The 12369-nt window shown below is 40.9% G+C and overlaps 1 protein-coding gene across 2 annotated transcripts in view; it reads left to right on the forward strand.

Moving 5' to 3' along the window:
* lrfn5a (leucine rich repeat and fibronectin type III domain containing 5a) overlaps positions 1–12369 on the forward strand; it is a 147871-nt gene that overhangs the window by 111860 nt on the left and 23642 nt on the right. For both annotated transcript variants that reach the window (XM_084742567.1, XM_084742569.1), the window contains 6 exons: positions 920–1143; positions 4156–4284; positions 4379–4559; positions 5880–6035; positions 6561–6820; positions 8669–9136. In XM_084742567.1, coding sequence (XP_084598693.1) covers positions 947–1143; positions 4156–4284; positions 4379–4559; positions 5880–6035; positions 6561–6820; positions 8669–9136 — 1391 coding nt within the window. In that variant the 5' untranslated portion in view covers positions 920–946. The remainder of the gene's footprint in view (positions 1–919; positions 1144–4155; positions 4285–4378; positions 4560–5879; positions 6036–6560; positions 6821–8668; positions 9137–12369) is intronic.

The following is a 12369-nucleotide window of genomic DNA, read 5'->3' on the forward strand; positions in this document are numbered from 1 at the left end:
ACTTTGCAGAATCACTGGGATTATATTAAAATAGTCCAAGCCTTCTGAATGAGAGAAAAAAAAAGTCTTACAGGATCACATGGAGAAAAGGTTTTGAAAATCACCTAAAACTGATCTTACCTACCGTGCCTTTTTGAATACTGGAATTCTGATGAAAAAAAGGGTCTTGTTTTCCTCACAACCCAAAGATATTTAGTTTAAATCATAGACATTTGACCTTCTTTCTTCAAAGATTACTCAAACCGATAGAATCAAAATATTTGGCCATTGATATAATAATTGATTAATAATCAACTGATCAATTAATTGTTGCATACCTATATACAAGGTAACAGAGTGGCACTTAAAATAAACGTTGGCATTGATTGAACATAAATTAAAAATAGAATTATTTAAACATCAATTGAAATAGCACTTTCATACTATATTTAAAATGTTTGTGATTGCCAAATTGGCATTAATCAACAAAAATGTTAGCGGAAAACAGAAAAAATGGAACACACTTGGTCATTTCAACCCACCTATTTGCACATTTATTGTACTGTATCCAACTGCATGTCTCATGTAAAACACGGTCTCTGGTTGATTGCAGACAGCACTGAACCTGTGTGGAGATCAGATAAGAAGAAATACATACATCTTTTTTTTTTTTTTTTTTTTATGGCGACAACTGCAAAGTTTTATATGTTATAAATTTGATATTTATCTTGCAATTTGTGTGGGTTCATGTCATATAATTAGCATATTAATAAACTGGAGTCAATTCCCAGTGATTTGATTGGGCTAATAAAAGCCTGTGTCTGTCTTTTCTATTATTTATGATGCAATATATGCTCAATTCCTATTGAAAAGAAAAGTCCAATATCATTAATGTCTCCATTTCCCCTCTCTCTTTGTCTCCATCTGCCTCATGTTTCAGGCGTCGTGTCCAGGTGGGGTGGTAACCATGGAGAGGCTGTGGCTGTGCGTGATGCTGGCAGTTGCCATGGCAGTGCGGGCACAGATCTGCCCCAAGCGCTGCGTATGTCAGATCCTGTCACCCAACCTGGCGACCCTCTGTGCCAAGAAAGGTCTGCTGTTTGTTCCGCCGAACATTGATAGGCATACAGTGGAGCTGCGGCTGGCCGACAACTTTGTCACAAGGTAACAGTCACATCAATCATACCACTACAGAGAGAAGTAGAACTTTATATTCAATAATACTGCAGGCACTGCTCCTGTTGTTACTACCTTACTTGTACAACACAGCTTCATTCACTTCAGTGAGACCCCTGCTTTGACATAGTGAGGGCCGCCTTGGGTTATCTGGCAAAAAGGCTGGACTTGTGTCACAACACCACCTGCAGTCCCCTTTGTTGGCCAATCAAATGCATGCATGCACATTCCCGGTGGATCTGATTTCTTGTGGTTTGCTGTATTGCAATATTTAAGACACAGGCTAAATTGATTCTGTGTCCCGGCGGAGTATTTTGGACTAAATTAATGACGTGGCTACCTGATGAACTGAAACAGCCTCAATACTTTTCCTTGATGTGTGGGTGAAAAATGAGATAATGGTCAAAAACATCCGCCAGAAGTTGACCAGCTGCTAAGTAACGGGATTTACAAAAACTCCACCAGCTGGTCAAATCTCTTCTTCTCTTCACCAGTTCAAAATTTTCATTCAAGTTCAATCGTACAAACAGTGTTAACAAAAGCTAGCAACAATGTACTCAACTTTCTTTTGTTGTAGCAGATGCTTGGATATCATCAACACTATACTGACTTAAAAAAACATGAACAGTTGGGCTAGCAATTATTTATTTTTAATGTAATTATTTCGTTATCTCAAGAAAACAAGCTTTGTTATATCACATTAAAGAGATCATCAACTCTATATTACAAGGAAACAAAGGATTGTTTCCACTTAGTGCTGTCGATGTTTATCAGAGATCAGGAGTGCCACGCCAGCATGCATAGATGGCGTCTTTTGGAGTTGGTAATTTTTTATCTTTTTCATCTACTGTTGGAGTGGAGCCGATCATCATAGTGATGCTTTTCCCACAGCTGCAAACAACACACACACTCAGGATCTCTGTCTTGGTCTAGAGAAGCAGCAGTATTCATTCGCTGAGAAACACAAACCCATCTCTACATTTTACAGCGTATCACTGCTCATTTACTGCCAGACTGCCAACTTAACTGCTCACCTTTTCTTTGGCTTTAACTGTCACTGTCTGCCACCACAGTCAGTAATTAGTCTGCCACTCACCCTCTCAGTGTTTGTTAGCTTACCTTTAGTATCAGGACTGAATCCAAAATAGTTCCAGACAGAAGTATTTTTCTTCTTTTTAAGTAGTTAGTCTTAAAACTTCATCCCGCAGACGCTATGTTTGTCTGCTCAGCTCTACTGCAGCACAGAGACCGACCCCTAGTGCTGGAAGCTGTGCATTACAATGTAGCATCTCCCTATCAGTTTAATAGAAAGAGGAGCTCTGTATTTAGGACAATACTGAAAATCACACAGTTGGATTTCTTAATACCCTGGTATACTGTATACTGATAAATTCTCCTTAAAATCTTGATAGCTTAAGAAATCAGCCTTTTGTTTTTTGGAGTTTGTTGGAGATAACAAAATAAGTTCATGACGTAATGGCAAGAAAACAATATTAGTTATCTCGAGATAATGGTATTAAAAATAGCTGTAAGCATAGCTGTTCGCTGCCTCAGTAGATGTCACTCCAGAATGTAACTTTCTAAAAGGAGACAGTGCACTTTTTAACAATTGAATTTACTTTTAACTTGACCCCGGTGGAGATAAGTCTTCAAACTCTTGTATAACACAAACAGAACTGCTATTTTTAGTCGGACCACCTGCTAATGCTCCACTGCTACTGCTGCATTACGTCTGACACGCCTAGTCCTAGTTACTGGTATGAGAGTCACCTCTGTCTGGAGTGTTATTGTTACAGTTAGTGAGGCTGTTCCAATTAAAGCTACTGCTGCTACCGAAACTATAAAAGCAGCAAAAGTCAAAGCTACAACTTTTATCTCTAGATCTACAATTATTGTAAGAGCAGAAAATTACAGGATAAGTATGAGTATAGTATTACTACTAACCCTTAAACTGCTATTATGGCAACTGTGTGTAATAGTGTTGTTAGAAACCTCCATGTCATACTGTTCTGGTGCTCCATATCCACTAAAGTGCTGATGATAATTGCTTCTTGTCTTCTCAAAATGTGTTCACTGAACTCTGACAGCTGTGGGAATAATTATATACAAAAAAGAATAAATATTTGTGTCATGCCTTTTGCCAAATAAATTAAAGCAGATAGAAAAACAAAATAAACTACCCCTTTTTCAACTAGATATGCAATGTTCCTTTCCTATGATATTGCTATTTCACTCATAGTCATTATTATTAACAACAATACAGAGTACTGTCTTCATACTTGAATAACTCAATAACTAGTCCTTTGAAAGTTCGGCCCTAATGTGTGAGAACTTTTCCTCGCAGCTGCGAACAGAGACGCTGATCTGTGCCGTTATCCGCCGACAAAGCCCGGAGCTTTTCCGGCGAAGATGAGTAAGTGGCTAAATATCTGGGTGGAGCGGCGTCACCCAGGGTGCTTTTTATGGTGATCCGAGCATGCTTTCCGCTGGCACTAGAATGAAATACAACTCACTTCAGTGTGAGGGGAAAAAAAAAAGTACATTGTTTGAGGCCTCAGAGTAAGTCAGCGGGTTCATAGTCAATAGAGCGGCTCAAGGCTGCGTCCTGATGGCGTTACAGTTTAGAGCCTTGGTTCTCCAGTTTGCAGCCTGTGGAGAGAGTTGTTCACTCTTACAAATATTGAATGAGCTGCGCAGGATAAAAGGAATACCATATATGAATTCTGTTTTTTTTTATGAAATCTGCTTTTAAATATTGAAAGAGTTTTCTTATAAAAGATGTCTTTCAACACGACTGAAAGACTGACAAATATTCAAGGGATATACTTGTACTCAGAAATTCAGTTTTATTAGTAGATTGACTGTGATGGCTTCATTTAATCAAAGTTCTGTCTTGTTGCCTTTGTTAGTTTTCCTCTAAACGCAGATGGAGTGCTAGAGAATGCATCATGGTTGATATATGCCTGTCTTTAGTCTAATTTAACTAAACTGTGTCCACAGTGTGAAGAGGAAAGATTTTGCAAACATGACACGGCTGGTGGACCTAACACTATCCAGAAACACTATCTCCTACATCACACCTCATGCCTTTGCCGATCTGGAAAACCTCAGAGCGCTACACCTCAACAGGTACGGATTTGCTTACAGCCGTATACTGCTACATGTTTGTGATATTATTGCATGAGCTCTCCTTGATAATTGTGACGCGTTGCCTTATCTGCAGCAACCGACTGACGAGGATAGGCAACGATACGTTCAGCGGGATGTCGAAGCTTCACCACCTCATTCTGAACAACAACCAGCTGGTGCTGATCCACCAGGGAGCGTTCAACGACCTGCTGGCGCTGGAAGAGTTGGATCTCAGTTACAATAACCTGGACTCTATTCCTTGGGAGGCTATCCAGGTCAGGACCTCTTTAAAATGCAGCAGCTTTTCAAGACTGTTTGGCTGGAGGCTCCTAAAAAAGCCAATCCCAAGCACAATAAAATGGCCATAAAAACTTTTTGGTGATTTATTTGAGATTGAAATTAAGGAGATCCTGAGGGCTTTTGGACTGAGCAGAGGCCATTATTTGGAGTATTCATTTAGCTTATATACAGGTGTCATTTATCTTCTCAATGAAGAAGATTTTTTTATTTTCTAAGCATTTATAGTGTGAGCAGTTACAATTTTATCACTTCTCTTTTTCAACCAACAAGCAAAAAAGTGAGAGCCTTTGTCTATCAGCTTACTAAAAATGCCTGGGAACTTGAGATGACTGGGGACCCTTTCTCAGTCAAGATCGAATTGAATTGAATGTTTCAGCTCTTTTTTAGTATGAAAACATATTCTTGGATTGTTTGGACTGGTAGGCTATCGTCAGAACCAGAAAAAGGAAAAGCAGGGTGTAGAGCCAGTGCAGGTGGGGGTCTTAGATGTCCAGGAGAGGGAAGTAGTCTGAAACAAAGTTAAAATGAATATGATTTACATAACCTTATTTCTTATACTATTTGTTAGTAGAATTCAACATCCTTTTTTTCCCTTTTCTGTCAGTTGCTTCCCCAATTATTGACAATAAGTGTGAGGTGGGGGCCGCATTCCATTTTTAGGGGCATGCCAGAAAAAGATTGTGACCCAGAGCCCTTGTCTATAGTCCATTTTGATAAATAGGTGCTGTATTAGGTCATTTTTATGCAATGGTTAATTAACGACATAAGACTTTTCCACCAACATGGAACATGTCCCGTTCTGGTTCGAGCACCAAATTTTGAACGATTCGGAGCATTTTGATCAAAAATGAATGAGTTCAGAACTGCGGTTGGTTTGCAGCTGGAACCCAAAAAGTAGCAGGTCTTCCTTGGGAACCAAAGTGCGAGTGTCATATTCTGCCGGTCACTCAAAACTGGTTGAAATGCAGGCTGGTTCGCTGGATACCACCAAGGTTCCAAGAACCATGAACACAACCAGTTTGAGAACCATCTAATTTGGAGTTAAAGGGCCTACAGACATGTTAACGTTGTGATATAACTTCAGCATACATCAAAGACTGAAGTGATGAGAGAGAGAGACAGTAATCAGGATTCTGGAGCCCAGAAAGCCTAAAGAAATATTAAGACAGGTTTTTTTGCGATGTCCCTAGATTCTTAACCTCCTGAACTTACTTCTTAGAAGCAGAAGCAGAAAACATCCTTATGAAAGACAAAAGGACAATAAATATCTCTCTGTTTCTCTGTCATTCCTGCAGAAAATGACAAGCCTCCATACGTTGAGTTTGGACCACAACATGTTGGACTTCATTCCAGAGGGGACATTTTCCCTGCTGCAGAAGCTCAACCGGCTGGATGTCACCTCTAACAAACTCCAAAAGCTGCCGCCAGACCCACTTTTTCAGCGAGCACAGGTACTCTCACAGCTTTTATACCCACCACATTCAAACCCCACTTAAGAAAAATACCTAAAACTCTTCAAAACTATCTAATTTAAGAGCTTTTACAAACTCACTTTGCAGATGGGACTAACAATTACTGAGGACATATTGGGACACTAGTCGATGCGAAATCAATATTAGTGACAAGTCAAATCACTGAATATTGAAGCAAAATTGAAACTTTTCTTCTAATTTCTGCTTTTTTCGGCTACATTTTGAATCATATTTCATGTTTTCTGATTTATACAACCACTTATTTAATTCTGGAAAGGAGCGGGCCACAGGGTAGAGAGGTGAAAATATATGTATATTTTCCTTTCACATCTCTTCCCGTATCTGTTAATGGGAAAAAGCGTTACCACACAGGTGGAAACTGGTTTATTCATAGAGTTTCCAGTGAACATATTGAATTGATCATGGTTTTGCTGCAAAATAACATTTTTGCTTGACTGACAAAGTTTTTAAAAAAAAATTGGAATCATTGTTTCTCACCCCCAGGTCCTTGCCACATCAGGGGTGATAACCCCCTCGTCCTTTGCGCTGTCATTCGGTGGGAACCCTCTCCACTGTAACTGTGAGCTACTGTGGCTGCGGAGGCTGAACAGGGAGGACGACCTGGAGACGTGCGCCTCTCCCCAACACCTCTCAGGCCGCTATTTCTGGTCCATCCCCGAGGAGGAGTTTCTGTGCGAGCCTCCACTCATCACCAGATACTCCCATGAGATGAGGGTGCTCGAGGGGCAGAGAGTTGCACTCAGGTACCTATAACAGAAAAAAAAAAATTGTACATGCAGTCAGTACAAAACAACAAAGTTTCCTCATTAACTTATAGCCACGCTGCACTCTTCTCCACTCGCCTAACTCACAAACACAGACTCACACGCTCTCTGCTTTTAATTGCTGTAGTTGTGAGTTATGTTTACAAGCCACTCAGGAATACATGAAATGCCCTACTGCTCAATGAAGCACAAGACAGGGACATCACGCTAAAATTTTAAGGAGGACAAAACTAAATCAAGACAACAACAGGCCTGAGAGACGATGATTACCTCATTTGCATATATATTGGTCACACGCTTCCAATCATGATAGATGTTATGTTTTCAAATATGGAATTATGATGAAATTTGGAAATGGGGGCAAAGGAAATCAATGAGACGCTATTATTCTCTTTCCTTCATTGTGCCTTGTCTCCAGCTCCATATATGAGCTATAAGTAGAGGGTTATCAGAGGGTCAACCTACTGAACATTTCTCATCTTTTGCAGCATCCATTTTAATGTAGCAAACTGCAAAAAGCCAGGGAAAGGTGGTGGTGCATGCTTCGGTGTTGATAATACATGTTTTTTTTTTTTTTAATATTCCTCTGGTTTACCCAGCCTTTATTTTATAGTTCATTATTAGATACTTCATAATAGCTTTAAAACACGTGACTTTCGGTTGCTTTCGTTTGTGCCTATTCATGTCCACAATAGCCTAAACCTCATATAATTTGTGGCTCGCTTTAGTTGATAATGTTTGGAGAATTCATACAGTCCCCTGAAAAATTACTACATTTCCTTTAGAATTATTTTTCATAGCACTTCACTGCAATTACAGAAAACACTTGCGCCCCTTTATTTTTAAATACTTTTAATTTCGGTGATTTTAAAAGTACTTTATTATTCAATTCATTCATGCATCAAGACAAAAGGTCATCTTAAGAAGTCATGAGTACGAATAGAGGGCACATTTTTTTTCAGGTCCTCCATGTAGTCCTTCAGTTTATTCTTCTTACATAATAACTCATTTAGAGGTGGAACCGTTATGACTATTAAGTAGTTTTCTTTACCCTATATTACAGTAAACTGAGTATGATTGTGTTTTGAGACAGGTGGTCAGGTGAAAGAAGATAACATTGTATAGCACATTTTCAATTGTTAGTTGCTTTACAAACTACAAACAAATCAGTTTCTACCTGATAATTGAAAGAAATACTTAGAAGTGTCTTTATTTCTAGATCCTTCTAAGTGTTTGTCGTCTTCCCTTGTACCAACTTCATGAACAAGAATCATTGTACACTGAATGGGTTTAACTTAAACCAGTCATGGGTGGGGCTTAAATAGGGAGAGGGTGGGACGAAGCAAAAGTTGTTGTAGTTATTTTTTTAAATAGACTTTAATGTATATTATTCATTAAATCAATGAACACAACACATGCAGTACCAGCTACCCAATGATGATTATTCGGATGATCCTCCATCTTGTTAACAGTACATCATACACTGAGCCGTATTAACTGTATCTCTTACTCTTGTGATGCTTGTGATGCTATGTATGGATACAGATACAGATAATTTAGTTGGTTGAAAAGATACAGTTACAGATGATGGTGTACTCGCTCATCCCTGCCCGATATGTATGTACAAAAAAATTACATTGTAATTCAGAGTCTTTACTCGAAAGCACATTGTATTGTAACTTAAATTAATGTGCCCTGTTGACACAGTAGATAATGTTCTTTCTTGTCTTTTAACTGAAGAGGGATCCAGAACCCACCTTCAAGCAATGCCCTTCTTCCACTGTACACTTTCTAATGTTCCACTCTACTGGTTTTCTGTCTTACAAGGTGTAAGGCAAGAGGTGACCCAGAACCAGCCATCCACTGGATCTCTCCTGAGGGCAAACTGGTATCTAACTCCTCCAGAACACTGGTCTACAACAACGGGACTCTGGACATCCTCATCAGTACTGTGAAAGACACCGGCTCCTTCACCTGCATCTCCTCCAACCCTGCTGGTGAAGCGCACCAGACAGTCGACCTGGTTATAATAAAACTCCCCCACATCTCCAACAACACCAATAACATCCAGGAGCCTGACCCTGGATCGTCAGACATTTCCACGTCTACCCGAGGCGGAGCCAACGGGAGCAATGTGACGGGTGACGTGAAGAGCGGGGTGGATAAGAGGGTGGTGACGGCCGAGGCCACGTCATCGACGGCGCTGATCAAGTTCAACTTCCAGAGGAATATTCCAGGCATTAGGATGTTCCAGATACAGTACAACGGGAGCCAAGATGACTCGCTGGTTTACAGGTAAGACTGACAGAATGACTGCGTCAGCATGACGTTCATCACAGCAGAGTCAGACTGTTTACACAATGGAAACAGAGCCATGATATGGCTGATGTGAAGGTGGAGAATTACCCAAGTCTGAGCTGTATAGATTAGATTACAATAGATTACATGCAACTTTAATCAACCTGTTGGGATCCTGTCACGACGAGGTTGCTGTAAGGGAGTTGCTCAGAGAGCACTAGTAGGTGGGGCAAGGAAGTTACAAGGGTGCTACAGAGATGCTAAGAGGGCACTGTTAGGTACAACAAGGGCGCTAAAAGAGAGCTATAAGGATAGTAACAGAGTTTTCACTTCATACCATGACAGGATATGAGTCCCCACCTCCTTCTCTCCCACCACCAGTCAGTGTTCACACTAGTAACATTCAGTGCACATATGTACACACTCCCACACTGAAGTAGTATGCCGGCATCATCTACTATGCAACAACAGTGATTGCCAGTCATAAGATTGCAGACATCATACAATGAAGTTGACCTTCATTGACGACAACCCTCTTGCCTTCCTTCCTGCATCTTCCTCTATGACCTTACAGCTCAGGGGATGAAATGGGCCCATGCTGCCCGCATACGCTGGTTCCAGAGGAGACAGGCAGTACTGAGAGACGCCTTTGCTGCTGCTTGCACTGACTGTCACATGACAGTCTACTTACATCTTTTGGTCCAGTCGCTTTCACACCCGATACGGACCGTGTCCGAGCATGCACAAACTGTGCTACAGACTACTTTTTCGAACGGACTGGGGCATGAACTGTGCCCCAGCATGGTACGCAATGTTCAAACTTATCAAACGAACTGGACTTTGGGGTCAGTTATGCTTGGATCTGTGCCCAGGTTCCTCGTGTGAAAGCCCCCTAAGAGGGCGCTAGTAGGTGCTACATGGGCCCTACAAGGAAGCTACAAGGGCACAAGAGGAGTGCTAAGAGAAAGCTAGTAGGTGCAGTAAGGCCGCTACATGGGTGCTAAAAGGATGATAGTAGATTCTACAAGGACTTTACAAGAGTGCTACAAGAGAGTTACAAGGATGCAAAGAGGGCACTTGTATCTACTACAAAGGCCCTAGAAGTGCACTACAATGGAGCTATATAGATGCTAAGAGGTAGGGTTACAACAGATCACAAAATTCACAGTTTGGATGGTATCACGGTTTTGAGTCATGGATCGGATCATTTTTTTGGATCAGGGGAAAAGGGGCAGCAGAGTTAAATTATCTTAAAAATGTACTTGGCTTTGGTCACTAGCTGTAGTCATCAACATAGTAATGTAATGTGATACTATACTATACTATAGTACATACAGATAATTCTAGACTGTACAGTATAATACAGCACTACACTTTGTAGTCTGGCTCAATGTCTCACCCACACCCCTATCTGATTGGTTAACAGTCACGAGTAACAGGCAGTCGACACAGACACACTATGACACAGACAGGGGGAGACAGAGCTGCTCCAGTTAAGACAGCAGATATCGCCAAAGTTTCAATACATAACATCATCTTATGATCTGTTTTTATGATGACAGCATAGTTACACCAGTGAATATGACAAGGGCACTAAAAGGGCGCTGCAATGGTTTAAAGCTGAAAGATAAAAAAGTACAACATGAAAGATACAGAAAATGAGTGACAAATAAAAATACTTAAAAAGCTATTAAATAATATGTTAATTAGTCAGAAGGATTATTACTAAATGTTACCTTGTCAGAAACACAAATCGTGCTCATGTTGAAGATTATCAGCATTGTATTTGTCAGAGCTTATGTACAGACTATATATCATTGTTTATGCATTATAGCAGAGACAGATAGTTCAGGGCAAGTAAGACAGCACAGAGACGAGACAGGGATAGACAGCAAAGAAGCCAAACAAACTGCGACGTGAGAAAGTTCGCGATCCTCAGTCGAACCCAGCAAAACAACACAGCTCGCCCTGTGCTGCTGACTCACCACGATGGCCTTGACAGGGAGAGCTGTGCTAGTCCGTCTTGACATTTGCCGTTTGCTCAGGATTACACAGATCAGATCCGTCTCGCAGGGAATGATTGTTATTTGAGCTAAATATTTACTCCGGTGAAATGGGGGAGAGGGAATTAACAAACACATAGAGCTTTCGTAGGGAAATCTGCCAGTATTATCTGCCTTTCATATCACCACTAATCCCCATACATACTTCATCAGGGCGCATCATCATCAAGCGCTGAGATTGTCCGTCTGGGTCACGATGATGACAATGCTTTAGGATGTTATTACATCTGTCTCTGAGGACTGATTTTTGTACGACGGGCTATGAATTTGTGATCCTTGATCTCTTGCAGTCTTTATCTCTCTGTGACGACACTAATATATAATTAACAAACAGCGATCATTCACAGAAGAAATCTGCTGGTATTATCTGCCTTGCATATTATTTCTAATCTCTGTACATAATTCATCAGCACTTAACCCCATTCAGAGAATGCATCATCGAGAGACGGCGCCGATGGGATTTAAGGCTGTCTGTCTTCCAAAGATAACGTCATAGCTTTTCCCAAGATCAATCACAAGATTCATCAAGATAGCTGCTTTTCCTCTCTGTCTTTTCCTCTTTTATTCACCAAAGCACACCAGATCTTTGTGCATTTGCAGGACTGTCATCCTACAAAAGGCTGCATTTACACTTTTAGCCTGAGACTTGTTGAAAAGTATTAAACTGGAGAGCAATGATGGCCACAGAAACAAACAGCCTTCTGTGGGGGCACGGAGGAGGAGTGATTAGACAGCCTTTCACCACCCACTCCGATCTTTCTCCGCTTCGTCACGTCACTCACAGTCTGTCTTTCTTCCGGTCTTTTCATCCTCCTCTCTTCCTCCGGTTCACCCTTCCTCTTCTTTTCCAATATTAAGCGCTGATGTCATTTGTGTTCCTCCGTGTTATTTTGCAGCCCTCTTGTCTTTAGATAGCAGATTGATTTCCATTCAACACCTCTGCTGGCACAAAGCAGCGACCCATTGATTCTTTTTTTTTTCATTATCCAAACACAGAGGAGAAAGAGAAGAGGGACGGAGAGAATACAAAAGAGGGGGACAGGGAAAAGACGAGTGGGAAACATAGGGGGGCGACATAGGGGAGAAAGTAGGAAGGAAAGAGAATAACAGACAAGGGAAGGCTGGTCCTTTTGTCGCAGACTGGGCACTTACTTTTAGGTTCAATGA

Source organism: Lutjanus erythropterus, chromosome 18 (genome assembly GCF_056507025.1).
Source record: "Lutjanus erythropterus isolate fLutEry1 chromosome 18, fLutEry1.hap2, whole genome shotgun sequence".
Classification (NCBI taxonomy): domain Eukaryota; kingdom Metazoa; phylum Chordata; class Actinopteri; order Lutjaniformes; family Lutjanidae; genus Lutjanus; species Lutjanus erythropterus.